This window comes from Nothobranchius furzeri, chromosome 8 (assembly GCF_043380555.1).
Source record: "Nothobranchius furzeri strain GRZ-AD chromosome 8, NfurGRZ-RIMD1, whole genome shotgun sequence".
Lineage (NCBI taxonomy): Eukaryota > Metazoa > Chordata > Actinopteri > Cyprinodontiformes > Nothobranchiidae > Nothobranchius > Nothobranchius furzeri.
In genome coordinates this window covers 47,749,422-47,773,296 of record NC_091748.1, presented here as the reverse complement: position 1 = coordinate 47,773,296, position 23,875 = coordinate 47,749,422, and the positions used below count along the sequence as shown (strand labels likewise).

At 47.2% G+C, this 23,875-nt stretch overlaps 1 protein-coding gene across 3 annotated transcripts in view; it reads left to right on the top strand.

The window, feature by feature from the left end:
* The window catches only part of LOC139071536 (gastrula zinc finger protein XlCGF57.1-like), a 73,316-nt gene extending 51,018 nt beyond the window's left edge, over nucleotides 1-22,298 (top strand). For 2 of the 3 annotated variants that reach the window (XM_070554083.1, XM_070554086.1), the window contains exon 3: nucleotides 18,243-22,298. In XM_070554083.1, the coding sequence (XP_070410184.1) occupies nucleotides 19,984-21,240 (1,257 nt within the window). In that variant the 5' untranslated portion in view covers nucleotides 18,243-19,983 and the 3' untranslated portion in view covers nucleotides 21,241-22,298. Of the gene's footprint in view, nucleotides 1-14,643; nucleotides 14,708-14,794; nucleotides 18,193-18,242 lie in introns of those variants that run through there. The other variant, XR_011521389.1, reaches the window with a different exon arrangement.
* The last annotated feature ends 1,577 nt before the right edge of the window (nucleotides 22,299-23,875 follow it).

Sequence of the window (23,875 nt, the reverse complement as noted above, 5' to 3'; positions counted from 1 at the left end):
TATAAAAGAGCTTATAAGGTAGATACATATATTTTCAATATCTTTTTTTAGCAGTTTTTAAGACCATTTATTTTTGTAAACTTTCAGACGTTTTTATTTGATGTGGTAGACCTTGAAGCAGTTTCTCTCCAGCTGCAGGCAGAGTGCTGCACACCTCACACTGCCATGGGGTGCTTCTCTTGCACACCGTGCTGCTATACCAAAAACTTTTGTTTTAGCAAATATAATTATTTATTGTAAAAAGATAAATAATGCTGGAATGAAGCTGAATCTTAAAATTAGCAAATAGTTGAGGGTTGTTTAAAATAAAAAAATAAAGACGGAACAAACATTCATACCCTGGTTCACCGGAGATCTGTCCTTCTTCGTGGTCACTGTCTTCAGATATAAGCCTTCTGGGACACCTAATGGATCGTGTTGATTTTCTTTGAGGCATTTCCATAATTTCATGCTGGTTTTTTTGCTGATTAGCTTTCCCGTTCCGTTATCCGCTTTCACTGCGGCGCTGCGCTCTGTTTCAATCAGGCTGTACAGCAGGATTTCCCCTCGTAGCGATATTTTCCATAACTCTGATTGCTTCATGCTATAGACCGTTGGGAAGCTGCTTTTATGTACTTTTAGGAACCGTTGGAATTCTTTGAATCTGATCAGCCATTCAAAAGTTATAAAACGGAGCATTTTGGATGACAAACTCAGCACGTCTCTGAATCTGTGTTGTGATTCGTTGCGCTCAAGACGGGGAATCCCGGTGGCTACCGTAATGTATTGTATATGCACGAAAAGCCCCATATTTAATCTTTTCAGCACTTTTGGAATTTTAATGATATCTTGAACGGTTCAGGAAATATGGTGACGAGAAGCATGTCCAATCCCGTCTGCGGCGACAGGTTGGTAATAAGAATATTGTGGCATTAACATAGGGGTGCCGGTGGTCAGGGCTAGGAGGCTCCCCAACACAAGGGGGCCCCAGGCGGCCGACTACCTATGCCTAATGGTAAAACCGCCTCTGCTGGCACGTACTCGCTGGACAAGGCCTTTCAGTTCTTCGTCGTCGGTCAGGAGCCGGCTGGCTCCTCCCGACTGGACGATGTCATCGACAGTGAGGATTACGACGAGGCTGGCAGCCATAGCCCTTTTCCCCTCCTGTACAACACAGAGGTCAACGAGCCTCGCTCAGCGGGTCCTCCTGCCCCAGTGGCTTCTAGCTCCTCCCTGCCAGCAGTAAGAGCACTGCTCCAGGAGCTGCCCGCCATCATCTCCGCGGCCGCGGTCCGCAAGGGGCTAGCCGTTCCAGAACCGGCTCCGCCTGAGGCAGATAATTTGGCAGGAATTTTCGGGTCAACACAGACGCGCTGTCCAGACCCCGTCTGGCCGCGTTTCCCCGCTGCCATGAGCTACTGGTCCGCCGCCTTCTCCGAGCCTGCTAGGCTTAAGGCGCCAATTTCCACATATGCGCCCATTACCAAGGTCTAGGGTTTCTCTGACATGGGCTGGCCATCCATTCCTCCACTGGAGCTGGACTTGGCCTCGCTGTGGGGCGCCAAGAACCACCTCGCTGGCCCGCGAGCAGTTCCCGCTTCTAAGCATGACCAGCTGCTGATGCAGTCGACCGATCACGCACACCAGTGTGCCTTCCAGAACGGCGCTGCAGGAAATAACATCGCCCTTCTTGCCTTTGGCGTTTCCAAAATGGTGGAAGAGCTTGATGTTCAAAAACCATCATTACCAAAACTGCTGGTGCCATTCTCAATCTGTGCGCTACTGTACTCACTGGTTCTGCTTGCATTGCTGCCTGGCAGACCCTTATCCAGCGGGCCTTGTGGCTCAAGGCCCTGCCCTCCATTCTTTTTTTTTTTTTTTACCGTGTCCTGTCTGGCTGTGAAGCAAGCAGAATTGATGTCTGAATGCTGGTAACAAGCCTTACAGATTTACTCTCAGGTGGAGCATCAAAGCGTCTGCTTTTAATGTCACTCCTGATACTTATATCTTTATTGTTATTGTTTTTGAATGCTTTGTAATTCCAACCAGACACAGAGACAGAGGTGAAAGAGAAAGGAAAAGAAAAGGTGGGGAGAGAGGGGGGGGGGGTGTCCACAAAAATAAACAATAATGAACAAGAGTCTGCTTCTAGACCTGCAGAAAAAGACAAAAAAAAAAAGCAAAAGGGCAAAAAAGTGGGACACAACAACAATACAACAAGGTCAAGCTATCACTGTGTCAACTTGATGAAGAAATATATAATCAACATTGCTTAACTGAAGAATCACGATAATAAATCACAGTGCATTAAGTGCCCACCATAGTCTTAAGACCTGTGTTTAACGTGCCCAAGTCCATACTTTTGAGGACACCATGTGAGCACCTGTGTGTGTACACATGCTTGTTTATCTAAGGTTTCTCTATAGGAGCGTCCAACAGAGAGTGTGAGGGACCACAGATCCGCCCCCCAAAGATGCGCAGGAGACGGGGGGACCTCCAAGTCTCAGAGATCCAGGCGCTGCCCCAGAACACAGGAACCCCAAGGAGACTGCAACCAGAAAGGCCCCCGCCCCCCTCGAGAGGCACAGAGGATCGCCCCGGGGGGCCACAACCAGCAGCCGGCAGAGTCCCGGGAGACATCAGCAGCAAGCCCACAGGCCCGCCCGCAGCCTCCCACCCCCTAGCCGGCCGAGCCTGGGACCCAGTGACCCGGGACCCAGGGGCGACCACACCCGCCGGGGACCCAGCAGAGCCCAGGGACCCAGACCCCACCAGGCAGCCACCGGGATCTATCAGGCAGATGCCAAAATCTTAAACCCCCAGACCCGGTTGCCACGAACACTAAGGCAGACCAAGGCACAACCCCTCACACCAGGTGTGGCAGGGGGAGGGGGGACAAAGATCTATATCATCAAAAGAAGTTCCAGGAGAGGAGAGGAGTCAAAGGCCCCACCTGACATATACAGTCATACACAAACACAGTCACACACTCCCTCCCTCATGCTCACACATACACATACAACCAAAGACTTACAAAAATGCACGACGGACACCCACTCATGCTCCCCATACACACCCTATTCACTCTGGTCCCGGTACTGCTGCACATTGGGTACAACCATCACCGGTAACCAGAGTTTGACCCTTTCTGCTGGGGTGCTGATGAGCAGGCTCCCCCGCCCAATGCTGAGCACAGCAATCTACCACCCCGGACCCCAACCAGACGGACAGATCTCCCTCCTAGCCTCCAGCCCCAGGAAGCCAAGCAACAACAGAGGTGGCTAAGACCCCTAGTCTCCCTCCGCCTGCTCCAATATAGTGTTGTGTGATCATGAGGTGTATTCCATGGCTGTGGTGAGCGGGCAGTGCGTGCATCATCTGGCCTATGCCAGCTGATGCCACCGCACCACCCCACTTACACCCTCAGTCCTCGGTGTCTAAGTGCGGTTTAAAATTGGAAGTGGGCACCGGCACCCGGGAGGAGGCTGAGATATCCCCCTGCCAAATGCCGTTGAATGTGCTCACTCCCAAGGCCCTAAGTGTGTGTTTGTGTGGAATGTTGTCAGTGGAAGTGTACAAGGTGTAAATAAAATTGGGGGGCAGGTTGTCACAGGAATGCGGAAATGGGGTCCATACCCGCACTCCCTGACTCCCTGCCCTCCATTCCTCATCACCTGCACAGGGAGATGCTGGAAGGCCCCATCACCTCTGACGTTCTGTTTGGTCCCCATCTTACGAGCGTCATCGAGAGGGCTCAGACGGCAGCTGAACTGTCAGCCACGGTGCGAGACCTGGTCCACCCTCGGTCAGCCTCGCACTCCGGCCGTTCCTCCAGAGGATGGGACGAACGGCGCGGAAACTTCAGGCACCCAGCTGCACCGCCCGTCCCACGGAGCCGGCCTCCCGCTGAGGTGGAGCCGAAGCGGGACCAGGGAGTTTGTGGCCAACGGTTCCGAAAGAGCCAGCAGATGCCATCTTGGCAGTCACAGGCGCAGGAACCTCGCCGAAAACAACCACGAAAACGACTTGTTGGGAGGAATGTATGTGCTTATGACATGTAATGTTAACTCTGTGAATGATTTTGGTTTTGAAATAAAACCCAAAAACCGTCACATTGAGCGCACAGTCCTACAGTCCTCTGCAGAACCCTCTGCCGAATCCTCACACATGTTCCCCACACCAAGCACTGCGACACATCTGCATGGTCCCACAGTCCGTCATATCACACAGCCAGCTGTAAGGGTGCGCTCCATTTGTGCACCGGCCCCAGCCTCCGGCCAGGCCCAACTCATCCCGCTTCCCCCACAACGTTGGGTGGGACGGGATGTCATGGCGCTGTCGCGACCACGCGCGGTGACATGGTGCGCGGCTCCATCCGCTGGCACTTTGTCGTCCCCGTGCATGGGCCCGGCTCCCACTCGTCCTTCATCCTTGGACTCCATGCTCCGCGGTGCGGATCAGCCTCTTCCAGCTGTTCACATTCGCCCTTTCGAGCACAGCCCTCCATGGGTCACTCCCTGTTCTCTGGTGCGAGCGACGGCGGTAAGGGCGCGAACCCAGTCCTCAGACGTCGTTCACGTGACCTTGAACACGCGTCCGCTGTCGGAACGCGCGCAAGAATGGCGCCGCCTTTGCCTCATGAGCAAATGGATATCTGACACCATTCATTATGGTCAATAGCAGTTCAATCGTCTCCCTTTCGGCTACTCACTCGCCCCGCGCACCTTCTCCAAACGTCTGGAGACCGCGCTGCAGCCACTGCACACGGCGGGAATGAGGGTTTTATTTTACCTGGACGATCTGCTCCTATGCGCCCGGTCCAAGGACGAGGCATCAGAGCAAACCAGGAAGTTAATAGAGCATCAGTCAACCCTGGTGTTTTCCATAAACTGGGAGAAGAGCTCCATCCTTCCATCCCAGTCGATTGTGTTTCTCGGGGTGGAGCTGAACGCCTCTCTACTGAGAGCACGTTTGTCTCAGGTGAGAGCGGCAGATCTCACCACGGTGATCTCCCGCATGCAACCCCGCAAGATCGTGAGAGCCCTGTTAGTCATGAAACTTCTGGGCATGATGGCTGCAGCCCACGCTGTGGTGCCGCTAGGCTTACTGCACACGAGGCGCCTGCAGCGTTGGTTCATCCGCCTCCGGGTACACCCGATACGTCAGAAGAGACGTATGTTGAGGGTTCCCCCTTCAGTGGGCGGGGACCTCGCTCACTGGGGGAATCCCTACATCCTCTCACACGGGGTCCCCATCGGACGTCCTACGTCACACGTATCTGTGTTTACGGATGCGTCACTGTTGGGATGGGGGGGGGGGCACGCGCTTGTCCCATACGGTGGCAGATCGCTGGCCCTCCCACACGCACGAGCACATAAATGTGTTGGAAAGTATATCTGAATTGAATTGAACAGAATTGAATTACTTTATGCCTGAAAGCATAGTCACACTCAGACACACCTACACATTCTTGTTCTTCCCATTCTCTCTCTCTCTCTCTCTCTCGTGTGTGTGTGTGTGTGTGTGTGTGTGTGTGTGTGTGTGTGTGTGTGTGTGTGTGTGTGTGTGTGTGTGTGTGTGTGTGTGAGAAAACCGATAGGGGCTCCTGTGTCCCAATCATCACTGCAAGTCATTTCTCTCTCTCTCTCTCTCTCTCTCTCTCTCTCTCTCTCTCTCTCTCTCTCTCTCTCTCTCTCTCTCTCTCTCTCTCTCTCTCTCTCTCTCACGGTGTGGTGTGGTGGTGAGGGCCGTGCGAGTGGCTGTGAGAGTGGTGGATAAAGTTTTGTTATTTGTTTATTTCTGGAGGTGGAAAAAGTTCTTTCAGATAACTTTTTTCAACTTTTCTTGCTTTCCTTGGTGTTTGGAGGTTGTGTGTGGTTTTGTTGCAGTGCTTCCGTGCTGGGATGGCGTCGCAGGCGACGCCGTCCCTGTCTTTGAGACACGGGGCAAGAGCCGAGCCTCCGCCCTCCACTCCGGTGGAACAGGTGTTGTTAGCGGTTGGAGACCAGGTGGGACATGGGAACATTTTGTTTGCCTCGCGTATGAACAAAGGGCTCGTGGTGTTTCTCGAAAGTCAGGAGCAGGTGGGGCAGCTTGTGCAGAACGGGATTCATCTAAATGGTGAGTTTTTACAGTTTTCTCCATTAGCGCTACCGTCTACCCGAATCACTGTGTCAGGAGTTCCTCCCTTTGTTCCTGACTCTGCTCTGGAGCGGGAGCTCAGGCGTTTTGGGAGAATGGCGAGTGGATTCCGTACGGTGAGCCTGGGGTGTAAAAACGATAAACTGAGACATGTCCAGTCCTTGCGGAGGCAGGTGTTCATGTACTTAGACTCTCCATCACAAATGCTGGACGTCTCATTCAGAGTGAAGCATGAGGAAGGGTATTACATGGTGTATGCTAGTTCTGGTGTGATGAAATGTTTTGAGTGTGGAGATGTGGGTCACAAGCGTGTAGCTTGTCCCCACCGACAAAATGTAGCAGGACCAGGAGCGGAGACCGGGGCAGAACCCGCGGTTCCCTCTCTTCTGGCGGGAATCGGGCCCGGTGACACGGTGAATTACACCGTGACCGGTGGACCCCAGGGAGAGAGTGAGGGCGCAGCAGGGACAGAAACAATGGCCGGTAGTTTTTCAGTTCTGGATGGAACGAAAGCCGGTACTGGCTCTGACCCAGTGGAGCAGCAGCCAGAACAGGCGGAACATGGAGGCCTACAACCGATAGGTGACGCGTCTGCCTCTTTAGAGGTGCGTTTACCAGAGGAAGGACTAGAGGATCAGGTAGGAACAGGCGAAAAAGCAGGAATACAGTCAGTAAATAACAGAGGACGGCTAGACTGTCAGGATGCACAGGTTCCTGAGCAGAGGCAGGTGGAAACAGAGAGCGAAGCGGAGGGGGCGAGGTTTCCTGTTGCTGGTTGCCATGGCGATTCTGTAAATGATGTGGTTAATGAGTGTGATTCGGACTCGGACAATGTTTCGGTAGCAGATAGTGAGTTACTGGAGGAGAGTTTGTACTCTCTGGAGGAGATTAATGAGTTTCTGGATGAAACGTATGGAAAATCAGTTGACTTACAGCAATATTTTCCTGATGTGGTAAAGTTTATCAGGTCGGCCGCCACACTGCAGAAAGAGGTGGGCCTGGATCGGTTAGATGAAAAGAAACGTTACCGTTTAAAGAAACATGTTTTGAGCTTAAAAAAAAGTTTAGGGTGGACTAAAGTGGGGAAGAAAGGGAAGATTATAAAATAGGACTCATGAATAGGAATCACTGGGTGCCTCTTTTTCTGCTGGTGATCTGGGCTATTCTCTCATCTTCCTTGTGTATGAAAGGCATGAGAGTTGCATCCTTGAACATAAATGGGGGGAGGGATCCACAGAAAAGAGCCTTGATTAAGGAAGTCTTTAAAGATAAAAAGTTGGATATTATTTTCCTGCAAGAAACACACAGTGATGCTAAAAACGAATTAGACTGGAGGCTGGGGTGGAGAGGTCAATGTTTCCTAAATCATGGCACAAACACACGTGCAGGTGTAGCTATTTTAATTTCCCCTAAACTGATGATAAATATTATATCAGTAACAAATGTAGTGCAGGGCAGGGTCCTATGGGTCAAAGCCACACTAGAAGGTTTTATGATAAACCTCATCAGTGTTTATGCACCCAACCAGGGATCAGAGAGGGGAGAGGTGTTTAGCATACTTGGGGAGGAGTTGAATAACATTAATGCTGATGAATGTACCATTTTGGGCGGAGACTGGAACTGTTGTATAGATTTTACTTTAGATAGATCTGGGGAGGAACCACATCTTCAATCTTCTACCCTTTTGTCAAAAATCCTAACAAAAACAGACTTATTGGATGTGTGGAGACTAAAGAATCCATCAAGTAGAGAATACACATGGGTCAAAAAGTCAGGTGGAAGAGTTAGTGCTGCTAGATTAGACAGAATTTATGTCTCTGGTACCTTTCTCTCTCGAGTGATGGACTGTCAGATAGTCCCAGCTATTTTCACAGACCATCATTTGGTTATAACTGAACTGATGCTTCATTTTGTTGGGACAACAAAATCCTACTGGCACTTTAATGTAAAGTTATTACACGATTTTACCTTTTGCAACAATTTTAAGCTGTTCTGGGAGGCTTGGCGGTCCAAAAAGAATGATTTTAAGACTATCAGTGAATGGTGGGAACAAGGGAAGGCACAAATTAGAGTTTTCTGTCAACATTACACGCGGGGGTCTACAATCCAAATAAAAAAGACTATGGCAGATCTAGAGAAGGACATCAGGGCGCTAGAGACTCTCTCTACTATTCAACAACAGCACACCTTAGACCAAAAAAGACAGCAGCTTGGGCATTTCCTGCAAGAGAGGGCCAAAGGGGCATTGATCCGGGCTCGTCTCACCACAATACAGGATATGGATGCTCCAACATCCTTCTTTTTTAACCTGGAAAAGACTTCAAACCAGAAAAGACAAATGGTTGGCCTTCGTCTGCCAGATGGACATTTATCCACAGACCCAGTGGAGATGAGGAAACATGCAGTAGGATTCTACACTAGCCTGTTTAAAGCCGCCCCATGTGATGTGAGCTGTGCCAGAGTGCTGTTGCTGGGGCTTCCATCCTTGTCCACAGCTGACCAGGGAATTTTAAATGCAGACATAACCATGGAGGAGCTAACAACGGCAGTCTCTCAGATGGCTGCAGGTAAATCTCCGGGGATAGACGGTTTACCTGCTGACTTCTACAAATTCTTCTGGAGCAGTATGGGGCAGGACCTGATGGATGTTTTTAGAGACTCGCTTCAGACAGGATCACTTCCTGCATCATGTAGGCGGGGCGTTCTGTCCCTGCTGCCAAAGAAAGGGGACTTAACCCAACTAAAAAACTGGAGACCAGTTTCCTTGTTGTGTTCAGACTATAAGATTTTTTCTAAGTTCCTATCTAATAGACTTCGGGGATTCATCGGAGGTCTAATCCCAGACGATCAGTCCTTCTGTATACCAGGAAAGTCACTAATGGACAATTTATTTTTAATGAGAGACGTGTATGACGTCTGTAACCTTTATGATGTAAATGCAGGTATCATTTCTATTGATCAGGAAAAGGCGTTTGATAGGGTTGATCATGAGTTCCTATTCTCTACGCTACAGGCTTTTGGTTTTGGGGGGTCCTTTCTGGAAGGGATTAAGATGTTGTATAGGAATGTCAGCTGTATGGTGAAGGTAGCAGGGGGCCTGACTCAACCCATACCTGTTCTAAGAGGAATCAGACAGGGTTGTCCCATCTCAGGACAACTGTATATTTTAGCTATTGAACCGCTGCTGTGTCGGCTGAGGAACAGGCTGAAAGGTTTACACCTACCTTTACCTGTCTCTAGTCCTCCCTTAGTTGTGTCTGCGTATGCAGATGATGTGAATGTTTTTATCCATGATCAGCATGATGTACAAGAACTCAGATCTAGTTTACTTTTATATGAGAATGCATCCTCAGCTAAGGTTAACTGGGACAAGAGTGAGGCATGTGTAGTGGGGGGGTGGGACCTTAATAATGTCCCGCCCCTACCAGAAGGGCTGAGGTGGGGAACGGGAGGTATTAAAACACTGGGCCTGTACTTGGGTACTGAAAGTTTTCAGAAACAGAACTGGGAGAAGGTGCTGGAGAAGGTGGAGGCGAGGTTGTCTAAATGGAAATGGCTTCTCCCTCAGCTGTCCTACAGGGGCAGGGTTCTGATAGCAAACAACCTGGTTGCCTCGTTTCTGTGGCACAGACTAATTGTACTGGTTCCACCACCGGGTCTGCTGGAAAGTGTTCAGAAGCTGTTGGTGAAATTCTTCTGGTCCGGTCACCACTGGATCAGAGCCTCGGCTCTTTACCTACCCGTGTCGGAGGGAGGACAAGGACTAATAGACGTGGTGTCTAGAACTGCAGCCTTCAGGTTACAGACAGCTCAGAAGCTTTTTTATGGTGACGGACTCTGCTGGCTGCCCCTGGCTCATCTCCTGCTGCAGAAGGTTGGTGGGCTTGGGCTAAACAAACACCTGTTCCTGTTGAATTGGAAGGTGTTGGATCTGACAAGGATTAGTCCGTTCTACGCGTCAGTGCTGGACTCGTTTAAGCTGCTGACAGTATCCAGAACGTCTGACACGGGACCAGGGACATGGTTGCTACAAGAACCCTTGTTTGACAATGACTTCTTCTCTCAAGCTGGCATTTTAAGTTCATCTGCGTTGAAAGTGAAGTTCACCAGTGCTGGGATTGTAAAGTTTGGTCACTTACTGAAGATCCCGGCTGGAACCCTTGGTGAGCGGTTGGATGTGAGGTCCACCAGAGTGATGGAGAGAGTGGTGGAGGAGGTACGGAGGTCCTTGTCTGTGTCGCAGAGAGCCTTCATTGAGACTTGTACTCTATCTGACCAATGGGATGATGACAGTGAGTATGTTTTTCCGTCTCTGGAGGTTAAAGCCGCTGGTGAGGGATGGCAGGAGGAGAGTGGATTACTGCTGAACCCGAACACTCCAGTGTTGGGCTCTTTCCAGTCTTGTGGGAAGAAACAGCTCTATCAAACTTGTGTGAAGGTTATCAATAGGCGCTCCTTGTTAGGAGTCAAGGAGTTGAGGTGGACTCAGGTGTTTGCTGCGGACAATGCCCCTGGGGGGAGCTGGAGGAGTTTGTATAAGTCTCCAGTGGAAAAAAGGATGGCAGACCTCCAGTGGAGGATCATACATGGAGCTTTAGCTACGAACAGACACAGAGCCCGCTTTGATCCAAGCACCGGGGAGGGATGTCCTTTCTGTAACCAAACCGAGACCCTAGAGCACCTAGTGGTAGCATGTTCTAGGTTATCAGGGATGTTTAAGGTTTTAGAACGGTGGGTTAGTGCTCTGGGGGAGACTTTTACCCTGCACTTATTCGTTTTCGGGCCCAAGTACAGTGTCAGAAAAAAACGGACAATACTGTTAATTAACTTTTTATTTGCATGTGCGAAACTAGCCATCTGGAAAACCAGGAAAAACCAGATGCTGGGACAGAGCTGGACTGATGCTGAGAAGAGTCTGAAGGGCCTGGTGGAAGCTCGCTTAAAGATCGAACACGCTTTTTACGAACTTACTGGGAACCTGGACTCGTTTAGAGCGGTGTGGGGGATCGGGCAGGTGCTCTGTCTGCTGGATGGACAGGGCTCCCTAAAGATCAACTTCTAAACTAGTTTATCAGTTGCCCTGGTTTTATTAGTGGAAAACAAGTTTCAGTCATTAACACTGATTGTTGATCTGTAAAGAAAAATAAATCATTTAAAAGTCAAAAAAAGTCTCTCTCTCTCTCTCTCTCTCTCTCTCTCTCTCTCTCTCTCTCTCTCTCTCTCTCTCTCTCTCTCTCTCTCTCTCTCTCTCTCTCTCTCTCTCTCTCTCTCTCTCTCTCTCTCTCTCTCTCTCTCTCTCTCTCTCTCTCTCTCTCTCTCTCTCTCTCTCTCTCTCTCTCTCTGCTGCCCTTCTCGGGGGCCATCATGTCGAAGTTCACACAGACAACCAGGTGGCGGCAGCCTACATAAATCGCCAAGGGGGAGTTCGATCCCTCCCACTATTGCGTGTAGCCACATATTTACTGTGTTGGGCACATGTCCACCTGCTGTCCATCAAAGCCACCTACATTCCGGGGGTCCTGAATGTAGCAGCGGACATCCTGTCGAGAGGGGGGACCCTGCGACTCCGACTGGTGTCTGCATCCCGCACTGATATCACAGATCTGGATAAGGTTCGGGGAACGCTCTGTGGATCTGTTCGCGGCTCACGAAAACGCACAGTGTTGCCTGTGGTTTTCCCTGAGTCCCCGGGACCATCCCCCGCTCGGAGCGGACGCCTTCTCGCACCAGCCCTGGCTCAGACGCTCCTGTATGCGTTTCCGCCAGTCCCACTGATTCCCCGTCTCCTGGACCGAGTTCGGTCGGAACAGCTCTCGGTAATTCTGGTAGCTCCCAGACGCTTGTCCGCGTCATGGTTTCCGGACCTGCAAGCGCTAGTGTCCTGCTCTCCGTGGAGGCTCCCGTGGAGAGCGGACGCCCTTCTCCAGGCGGATGGGATAATCAAACATCCTCCAGAAATAGGCCAACGGCTGTGGGTCTGGCCGCTGAGCGGTCACGCTAGAGGTTTCTGGGCTGCCGCATGATGTGGTCGCCATGATTCAGAGTGTGCGGTTGCCCTCTACCGTCACATCTTATGCTGCTAAATGGGCAGCTTTCCAGAAATGGTGCACAGAGCGGAATGTTGAAGCACTCTCCTGCCAGCTGGCGGATGTCCTATCGTTTCTGCAGATACTGATGGATGGGGGCCTCGCATTCAGCACTATTAAAACATATGCTGCAGCCATTTCATACTGTCACCAGGGTTTTGGAGATAGATCTGTTTTCAATCATCCACTCACAAAGCCTGTTTGTGCACTACAGAGATTCTTCTCTTGGGCAAGGGCTGTCGACCCAGCGTCTTTCACACTGGCTATGTGACGCCATTTCACTCACTTACACATCTTCAGTGCGGGATCCTCCTGAGATACTCAGGGCTCGCTCAGCCAGAGGGATTTCCTCTTCTATGGCGCTCCACAGTGGTGTGTCGATGGAAGACATTTGTCAGGCTGCTTCATGGGAGATGTGTCTTCAGGATCCATCACTCGTTCAGTGCTTGGACCTCAGCAGGCTGAGTGAAGGCATTATGGCACCACATCAGCCTTGCTTGAATGATTTTCATCCTCTTGTGGATGATAATTTTAGTGGGGCCCCACTCTCCTCTCTGGTTGCCTCAGCCTTTTAAGTCCTGGGCTGCAGCTGAGCATCCCTCACTAAAAGGAGACATGTTGGGTGTGTTCATTGGTTGAGCTAACCAGCTGTGCATTATTCCAATAGCAGCTAGCTTAAGGGCTAAGACTAGACGAAATAGAATGTTGGTTACGTATTGTAACCCCAGATTCTATGAGTCTAGTCGCAGCCCTTAAGCCACTGGCCCCACTGGTTCTGTTAGGACTAAGAGCCATCGGAGGCGAACAGTGGAGTCGCTCCACTTATATACCCATAAGGGGTGCCCACCATTGGTGGGCGTACATTTAAGCTCTTCATGATTGGCTGATGCTGAGATCATCCTTCCAATAGCAGCTAGCTTAAGGGTTGCGACTAGACTCATAGAACCTGGGGTTACAATACGTAACCAACGTTTCCCCTCGCGCCAACTCAGACCTGACTAGTCAATGCCAAACCAGCTAAAAACGTTTAATAACAAACTCTAGAATAGCAATTGGTCTCCAAAAAATAGATAAAACTGTAAACATAAAAGATAATACTTAGGCAAATACATCAGAAGCACTTTTTAGAAGCAAATTTTGTGTCGTCTTGACAAGGCAGGAATAATCAGTCACAGATCACTCGATCTTAAACTGCAGTGCATTTTAACCATCGACATATATACTGGACAATTCGATTCCATAGGCTCCAATAACAAGTTTTTGTGCTAAAATGGGAGGTGGCCACCACCGCCATTTTGACTGTGTCACAGGTTCCGTCCAGCCCAGACAACTCCACAAAAGGGAAGAGAGGAGGAGCTGAGGGTGGTGCTGTAAGGCTGGGATAAACTGACGACACCCGGTTGAATTAGCTATAAGCTAACCTGAAGCTAACCCTGGCTAACCCAAAGCTAACGCGGAGGTGGGAGCTGAGCTAACGGATGTAGCCACCTAGCTACAACCGACTGTGGAACACCCATCGACCACATGGAGTTCAGGTGGAGGTTTGCGGCGCTTTTTCATGAGACGTACCGTTCTGTGAATAAAAAATATTAAATTGGTAAGTTTATAAGTTATTTCGGTAATGAAAATATATTTTGCTTTGAGCAAGTTTTCACTATTTATCACGTACCGTATTTTCAGGACTATTAAGTCGCTCCTGAGTCGCACCAGCCATTAAATGTATAATGAAGAAGAAAAAAACATATATAAGTCGTATTTTGGGGGGAAATTTTATTTTTCTTACAAAATCTGAGACCAAGCGTTTCACATTGCAAGACAAGTACCGGTAACAATAACCGAATAATGCGCCGCAGCAGCGCGCCACGGTCTCCAGCTGAGGAAGGCCGTGTTTGAAACCCTCCCATCGGGACAGGGGAACTCATTCTTGGGTCAGAGTCGGCCAGCAGCAGCGCGGTGTAGCCTACATGTTTTGTTATATAAGTCGCTCCGAAGTAGCAGGACCGGCCAGACTACGAAAAAAAGTGTGATTTATAGTCCAGAAAATGCGGTAGTTATTAGTATTTGAGATAAATTAGCAGGCTAAATACATTTCATATATTTCCAAAACGTAATCCTTGTTTGTGTCTTGTACAGCCAAGTAGCCTTTATTCTGGACTCAGTACAATTCACCAAAAGTAAAGAGACATTATACAGATGAAGTAAGCACAAGATAACTTACTGGAAGAGACAGAATTATCATGAGAACCAGAACAAGAGAGCCTGATAACAGCCATGTGAAAATAACAGTTAAAAAGTATGTGTAATGGAAATAAAAATATATTAGAATTAGTGTAACTCACTGTGATCCAAACAATAAATCAGCCATAGCTGATTAGCAATCATGAAATGAGGTCTGGGAGTTTTTAAGTTTCATTCTTTTATTACATTTTTTTCTTAGATCTGTTAAAAGGTCACCATGGCAGCCTGTGTGTCTCCAACATCAGCTACACAACGCAGCAAGTGTAAGTTCCAAATACCTGCCTCGAACACTTCATGTATGATTTTGTAATTTAAAGAGCTAGGCCAAACCTGTTATTTTTTCTCCATAGCCATTTGGATCATCGGTGACAGCTGAGTGAGGCTTGGTGCCCAGAGAGCTGCAGAGACCCTCTGACACAACCTTGGCCTCCCTGACATCCGTGTCTCCTGGTTCGGTTGGGCCGGACTGAGAAGGAAAGACCTTCTCCCCTTCTTTTTCCACTCCCTGCATGGAAGAGCAGCTCCTGATGTTCTTCTCATCCACTGTGGCGGCAATGACATGGGGGTGGTCAGCTGTGTGAATCTGGTGAACATGAAGAAGGAGGACCTGCACCGGCTTCACCTTCTACACCCTCATATCACACTGTTGAGAACTGTACTTCCTTCGCAACCCACTGTTCCACTCACTCTGCAGCTCTCTGGGCCCCTTTTATTATTTTAAGTATTTTTTAAATGTCCCGCCACTTTGTGTCCTGCTATTTTATAAAAAGTGATGTAAAAAAATAAATGTTTTTGCTCAATTACTGGAATTTCTTTGGTTAAGACAAAAAAGGAAGAATCATTTATGCCAAGTTGTTTCTACAACATGCCTGTTTTAAGTCCAACAGTTTCTTAGCAGCCAATAGAAATGTGTTCTTTACTAACTTTACTTGGTTTAAAACTCTTACTAAAATAAACAGAGTGCTGTATTGCAAAACCAAATCATACTTGTTATGTAAACATTAGCTTTGTAGATATTTTTTACAGATAGATATTTGTGTGCTAAAAAAACCATAAACTTAAATAATTTGTCATTCTTTACTGAAAAACAATAAAATACTGGTATACAGAAAGTGTGGGAAAATGATAATGTGAAAGTATTGCACTTTAAATGTAATACTATTTATCTTTAAAAAGAAAAACTCTACAAATGTCCTGTACAGCAACATGACAGAAGAATGGTTGTTCAGAATGTGCTGAACAGATTTTCTCTATCAAGAGGAGCCTTAATGTGTACGAGGTTCCCCTTGAATAAAAATGTATGTTTTTGTAATATTGGTTTGGGTTATGTATCGCCACATCAGCATGTAAATGCTGAGCCAATCTGGAATAAAGACTGTTGATAGAGGATAAACAAGTAAATAAAAGAAAAATTAAAACAACTAGGAAACCAACATAAAAAACAGCAACCAGCAGCTGCATCTGTGAAGAAACATTTCTAAGAATCATCAAGAAAACGTGGGATGAACAACCATAAACATGTAAACCATGAACCACAAACATCATGAACAACAAACATCAACAAGCATGTGTTCGTGCGTGTGCTGGGATGTGAAGTGTTAGACCTCCAAGGATCAGGTGCACTCTGGAACGGCCCCAAGCACCAGAAAACTTTGCTACAGAGAATTCAGCAAGGCCACATCCAGAACCGGGCTGACACAGGTCATGGGCCACATGGCACAGGAATCACACAGCAATTCCACCTGAAACAGAATCATTAAAATTAGAATCAAATACAACAGTTGTTCAGTATGACATCAAATGGATTTTTAAAGAAGGCAATTGGACTTCTTTGGTTTCATGAATATAGGAGGGTTGATCTTAAGCCTGATTCATGCATCTCCTGCGTCAGTGCGGGGACACGCAACTCCATTATCCGTCCTTGCGTAGGGCCCCAGCAGGCACGCAAGTACGCATGGAGCCGAGCCCACTTTTTTTAAACATCTGTTTAACGAGACGGACAGCGCAAGCTTGTGATTGGTCAGCACGCCGCTGTCGTCTACACCATCGCCATTGCGCACTCAAAAACAAAGAGCCGAGGATAACTAGCGGCAGACACGGAGAAACTTGAAGAACACCTTGCAAAAAAACTCTAAAAACATGAACGTTTTTATTCCCCGTGACTGGAGGAGTGAAACGATGCACAGCAAGCGTTTTATTTGTAGACGGAAATGACAGGAAACGTGGGTTTAGAGGTGGCGAGCCCATGAAAAGGTGGGGGAGAATGAGTGGCAAATCTGTCTGTTAAAAAGTCTTAAGGACCAAAAACACAATATAAACAGCTAATGCTTCATTTTTTTTTATCTCAACCAAAATATGAAGTAATGTGTTTGTACCTTGCAGTCCGTGGTGAAGTGATGACTCTCAAAGTGTTCCCTGCACAAGTGGGAGTGTGAATGCTACTGAAACATGTAAACCAAAAGGCATTATATCCACTGCTACCTTTCTAATTTTAAACTCAGTAACTTATGCTGTAACTTCACCTTGCCCTGCCTGCTCATCCTTGCTGCCCGCCGGCTGTGATCACAAGCAAGAACATAGTAGTTCCCGCTGCTTCTTCGGGAAACAGCGCCAACAAAAACAAAAAAACTTGGGATCTTGTCGGTGTGGCGGTGGGATTTAAGGGAAACCCTGTATGCCCTATAGACTTATGGAGACTAACATCAAGCACTATCAACCAACTCACCGAGCTGCAGTATTTCTGCGGTCAGGTCTGTCTCCGAGTCCGAGAGCTCCACGAGCGGTCAGCCCGCGCAGCAGCTAGGCGACGCATCGGTCAGACATGCACCGGCCTGACCGCTGGGGAGAACCGGATGGAAGAATGGAACACAGAAGTGTCCCTCCAAGCGCTCTGTCATATTTCAATGATTTCAACCCATTTTTATGTTAAATGCACTGGGTTTTACCCATCGACATATGCCCTATTAATTATTTTACCGTATTTTACATCTAAATTTCATGGTTAAACAGTACATGCTACATGTTAAAATGATAGTTAGCTAGCTACTTCGATAAACTCAGCTAGTTTAAAGGCGGCAGTGACCTAAAATACAAAAATACATTTTAACTTATCGAAAAAAATGAAGTGGAGACTCCTTGGACGCTCTATTGGTGCAATTAATACCACAGCAAGTCATTTTGTCCAACAATTGCACCAATAATATCCAAAACAGAATACACAAGCACAGAGACTCAAAATCCCAAAACAGTTTCCAGGAGAGACCGAGGCTGTACTGAGGCCTTTCCACGGAGCTAGCTCTGTGGTCACGTGGGTCTGAGGCGGCGGTCACGTGGGTCGGATGCTCATTAATTATACAGAATTTTAGGCTTTCAATACACTTAAACAGAAGAGTGAGAAAAAAATTCACCCCCCTCAGAGTTGTCATGAGTATAAACTAGATCATTTAGACAAAAAACATGTTTTGGTACCAGGCTGTAAACATGTTTATTTCTGCTGTGAAATTGGTATTTTTAACATGGGAGTCAATGAGGATTTGCTCGCTTTTGACACCATCCCCCAGCGGATGAGGGTGGAACTGCAATTTCTCTTACTTCCGGGTTGGGACCAATTTTAGAGCCGCATTGTGGGGGCTTGGTTTTAACTCTCACTCATGAGCAAAATAGCATTTTAGATAAACTTGTCTTCTACATTACGAAATATTTCAACAAATCACTCATTTCAATAAAGTATGTTTTTAACCAGCTTAACCATGAAATAAATCAAATATTTTTAACTTATTCAGTCTACTACCTCCACAGAGGCGCGGTCAGCGGCTATCAGCGTGGAAGCGGTGGCCCAGTCGTTATCTTCAGACGGAGCGGGAATGACGGCGGAGGCTGTGTACGAGGGGCGACTCGCAGCAGAGGGGGCGCTGTTGGAGCGGCGGCCAGGTCTGATGGCAACGCTGGAGCATCAGCCAGCTCAAGGGACATCAGCGGAGCAGCAGGCGGCCATGATGACCTCGCGAGACAGCGAAACACAGCACAGAGGGAGAGACTCCATGGGCAACAGCGGCTGCAACGTTTCATCAGTGGGATTCAGAAAAGACTTCAGGATAAATGGCCATGTGGGTGAGTCAACAGCTAAAGACACACTGAGCTTCAGCAGCTTGGAGCACCAGATGGAAAGCGGATTGAAGAAGGGCTACTCTGAAGCCGAGATCGTGGAGGCTGTAGTGCGTGCCATCAGTCCTGGGTTAAAGCTAAGGAGCTACTTAGAGGGGAAGGAAAACCTCACACTGACCAGTTTGAGACAAGTTCTAAAATGGTAAATGGCCTGTATTTGATATAGCGCCTTCTAGAGTCCTGGAACCCCCCAAGGCGCTTTACAACACAATCAGTCATTCACCCATTCACACACAAAAAGCCCATTATGCAGAAACAGATGCAACAGTACTGTATCAGCAGTTAACCAAGGCTACCCAGGGGGCGAATGAAACACCACTTGAGTTCCTGATTAGAGTCCTGGACTTACGTCAAAAAATTTTTTTTGCATCTGAGCGTGCCCAGTCCAGCCTAAGGTACAACAAAGAACTTGTTCAAAGTCAATGTTTTCAGTCTATTAGAACGGGACTACTAACCCCAAAATTCCACTAACTCCGCTCCGCCCCCGCCCTCCGCTGCCGCTCGCTTCCAAGCTCAAATTATACTGTACCCGCTCTACAACGGCTCCGCTCCGGTGCGGAGACCTGAGGTGCGCAAACAGGCATGGGCGGGATTTTCGAGATCTTGCGATACAGTCCGAGCAATAAATGCAGAAGTTAGATCCAAACACCCATTGTGCCGGCGTCCGGCAAAAATAGAATCGATCCTATTTTTGCCGGATGGCGGAACGGAGGACGGTGCACTGCGCCGCACGGCCGCAGTAGTGGAACAGCTCTAATTGACTACAACGGGACCGTTTTTGCTGCAGAGTTCGTTGCGGAGCGGAGTGGAGGTAGTGGAATTTTGGGGTAAATGATAATGTCGGAGCATAAATGAGATTGTATTTACAGGATGAAAACAGAACTCTTGTTAATGAAAATGCAAACAGCACAGTGCAATGAAAGCGAAAGGGCTTTAAAGGCAAAAGCCCACAGGTCATCATTTAGAACAGGACTAAATGTAGTTGAGCAGAACTTTGCACATTCTGATCCTTGTACAAGCCAACCCGACACAAAGCCAGCTAAACCAGTCAAAGACAACTCCTTATTTGCAAAAATTGAAGAAAGTAATTTAGCAATCAGGGTACTTACAGGACAGGTAGCTTCACAGCTTCACTTGTACAAACTGTTCAGCAGGATAGGTCGAGTGACTCTGATGGGCAAACTAAGACATACAGAAAGTCAGCCCAGAGACCAAAAAGGCGGTGCGCTGCATGTCAACAAGAAAACAGGGACTGCGACCATTGCTTTAAGTGTGGCAGTAACTCTCACTGGGCAAAAGGATGTAAAGTAAGGGGAGCCCAGAAGCAGGGAAACAAGGGGCTGTGACCGCGGGACAAGCCACAGCTTCAGCACCAATGTCCCAATGTGACAATATTCCCAAAGCCCAAAGGTTTCTCCAGGCATCACCAACAAGCTCAGGAAATCCCAAAATTTGGAACCAACCACAAAACGTGTTTAATCTGAGTACCAAAAAAAGAAAAGTAGCACAGCTAGTGGGTAAAAAGTGTCTAGTATGGTGTAAAATGAACAAATGTAAAACACAGGCCCTGTGGGACATGGGGGCCCAAGTTTCAATAATGAGTGCACACTGGAAGTCAGTTAACTTACCTGATTTAGAAGTCCACCCAATCAGTGATCTTCTAAGTGGGAATGAGCTTTTAGACCTGAGAGCTGTGAATGGATCAGAAGTTCATTTCCAGGGTTGGGTAGAAGTTAGCCTTAGCCTTTGTGACCCAAAAGGGAAAACTTCTGCTCAGGATGAAGTTCTGGTTCCAATTCTAATAAGTCGTGATGTGATGCAAAAACCAATAATAGGTTTTAATGCTATTGAGGAACTGATAAAAAGGGACACTACTCAGTCCAGTGAAAGTGTGTCTTTACTCAGAAATTCACTAAGAGTGGGATCAGGCAAAGCGGGAGCACTTTTGAACCTTATCCACACCTCAAGTAGTGAGACAGTTACCTACCCGATTAGATCAGGACGGACAGCTATTGTCGTACCCAGTGGACAGATGCATGGCATTAGTTGTTCCATTAAAACAGACTCAAAAGTACAAAGTGAAATGCTTTTTGAGCCTGATGGAAACCTGTCATTAGATGAGGGCCTGAAATTTAACAGCCAGTTGTTGCTTGTATCAGGCAAGACCCGAAAAGCTAAGATCTATGTTACTAATGTTACCAAACATGACATTGTTTTGCCAGCTAAAACCCTTATAGGTAACATAGAGAGAGTAACACACACCTTTCCCATTAATCTAAAAAAAGCTCAGCTAGGTTCAGTTGGAGAAGAAGACAACTCACCTAGCTTACCTGAAGAGCCTTGGAGCCCACCTGTCAGTTTGAGCCACCTTAACACAGAACAGCAGGCAGCTGTCATGGAAATGTTGAAGGAGGAGTCAGGGGCATTTGCTAAACACAAAGAGGAAATTGGCCACATAAAAAATTTGAAAATGGATATTAAACTGACTGATCAGATTCCTGTAGCCAAATCCTACAATGCGGTCCCTCGTGCTCTCTATGATGAAGTCAAAAATCACATTCAGGACTTGTTCAAGAAAGACTTTATTTGCAAATCAACCTCATCTTACGCTTCACCAGTAGTGTGTGTGTGAGGAAACGGAATGGAAGCCTGAGACTGTGTATCGATTATAGGGGTCTCAATAAAAAGACCATTCCAGACAGGCACCCTATACCTCAAATACAGGAGATAATTGATGGACTTGGCGGCAATATGTGGTTCAGTGTACTCGACCAAGGTAAAGCGTACCATCAAGGTGAAATCAATGAGGATTCAAAAAAATACACAGCCTTTACAACATCTTAGGGGCTGTATGAATGGAATAGAATTCCATTTGGGCTAACCAATGAGCCTTCAGCATTCCAACGTAGTATGGAGGAAAGTTTAGAAGGCTTGAGGGACAAAATATGTACTCCATATTTAGATAATGTTTTGGTGTACAGTCAAACATTTGAACAGCATATTGAAGATTTGAGAACAGTTCTCAAACGCCAGCAGGCTTGGGGGATAAAACTAAGACCTGATAAATGTGACTTGTTCAAAAATGAAGTCCGCTATGTGGGCAAAATCATTTCAGCAGATGGTCACAAAATGGATGAAAAAGAGGTACAAGCAGTACAAGCTTTAAAAAACAACCCCCCAGCAAACATCAAAGAGCTGAGAAAGCTTTTGGGATTTTTGGGGTATTATCGAAGTTATGTGCAAGATTTTTCAAGACATGCAAAGTGCTTGTACGATTTACCCTCAGAGGACATCAAACAAACACCAACGCAGTCAGCTAATGCGGGACATGCTGCGCCCACCAAAAAAATCATATGGAGTGACAGTCACCAAAAAGCACTAGACTATTTGGTAGATGTTCTGACTAACCCACCTGTCATGGCTTATCCCAGGTTTGAGGACCCTTTCATCCTGCACATAGATGCATCGGAGGAAGGACTTGGGGCAGTTTTGTACCAGAGGCAGGACAGTAAGTTAAGAGTAATTGGATATGGATCGAGAACACTAACACAGGCTGAGAAAAACTACAGGTTGCACTCAGAGAAACTTGAGTTTTTAGCACCAAAGTGGGCCGTTGCTGAGCGCTTTAGAGACTATTTGTTCTATGCTCCCTCAGTGACAGTTTATAGTGACAACAATCCGTTAACCTATGTTTTAGGCACAGCTAGACTTAGGCCTAGTCCACACGTAGCCGGGGATCTGCCAAAACGTAGATATTTTCCTACGTTTTGGCCTGTCATCCACACGAAAACGGAGTTTTTTCACACGAAAACGGATCTTTTTAAAAACTCTGGCCAAAGTGAAGATCTGCGTTTTCTCCGTTTTGGGTGTCTGCATGTGGGCGGACAAAACCGGAGTTTTAAGGTCCGCAACGTCACTTTCCGCGACAAAAAAATGCTGACATCATGTGTGCGACCTATGTTTACACTAGCCGGCATCATGGAAGCCTTCAGAGCTGCGCTCTGTCACTACCCGATCCATCAATTGCCCAAGCGCTTTCTGCTCGTTTGTTTTTGCAAGTGGAATTACTGCTCCTTGCGGAAGACCACAGACGAAGGACGAGGTTAAGAACGGGGGAAGTACTGCCGCCTACAGGTCTGGCATGTCCTTAACAACGTATGTATCCGGGTACGTGTGGACAGAGTTTGTTTTTAAAATGCGGTGGTGTGGATGCAAGTTTTTGGAGGGGCGGATATTCGTTTTTAAAAAACCCGGCTACGTGTGGACTAGGCCTAAGAAAGGTTGCAAGATTTTCTTAAATAATCTAATCGTGCCCATTAGAGAATACCTAATCTTTTTAAGTTTAATGTGCAACAACACATCTCTGAGCCAGTTATTGTGCGAGGGTGGGTGGGCTTTCTTCCATTTAACTAAAATAAGGTGCCTGGCTAAAAGAGTTGTAAAGGCTATTACCCATCGTTTTGTTGAAGGAGAGTTAGCCGAACTGGATGCAGGAGTACCAAATAAACCTATGCATATGTCTGGGCCAATATTCATCTGAAGGACCATGGATAATGTGTTAAACACCTGATTCCAAAAGCTGGATAACTTTGGGCAGGACCAAAACATATGCGTATGGTTGGCTGGTGTAAGATGACATCTATTGCAACAGTCATTCAAATTTGGATAAATTTTTGCCAGGCGTGAATTTGTATGGTGAACCCCGAGAAGAATCTTGCATTGTAAAAGGACATGTCTAGCACATATAGAAGATGAATGAACTGTATCCAGAATTAAGTCCCACTGACTGTTCTGTAGGCTTATCCTCATTTCTTCCTCCCAAGTCCACCTGAGGCGAGTCAACCTAGCAGTGTCAGCCTTATTAATAAAGTTGTGAATTGTTGAAATGGCACTTTTGCAATTTGGGTCTAAGGTAAGCAGTGAGTCAATTAAAGACCCTGGCGGGTGATTAGGAAAGTGAGGATAACAGGATTTTACAAAGTGTCTGACTTGAAGAAAGCGATGGAAGTGAGTTTGGGGCAAACTTGGTCTGGAAGTAAGCTCTGTAAAATCAGTGAACGCGTTTTTGCTGCAAAGGTCATGAATATGAGTTAACCCCCAAGCACGAAATATTGGGTCAGATTTTGAGGGAGGGAACAAATTAATGTTAAAGATTGGAGCTAAAGTCGATGGGCCTTGTAATGCATACTGCTTGCGAAATTGAATCCAAGCTTTTAGGGAATTGTTAACCACATGATTCTGTGAGAAGTTATGAATCTTGAGAGGGA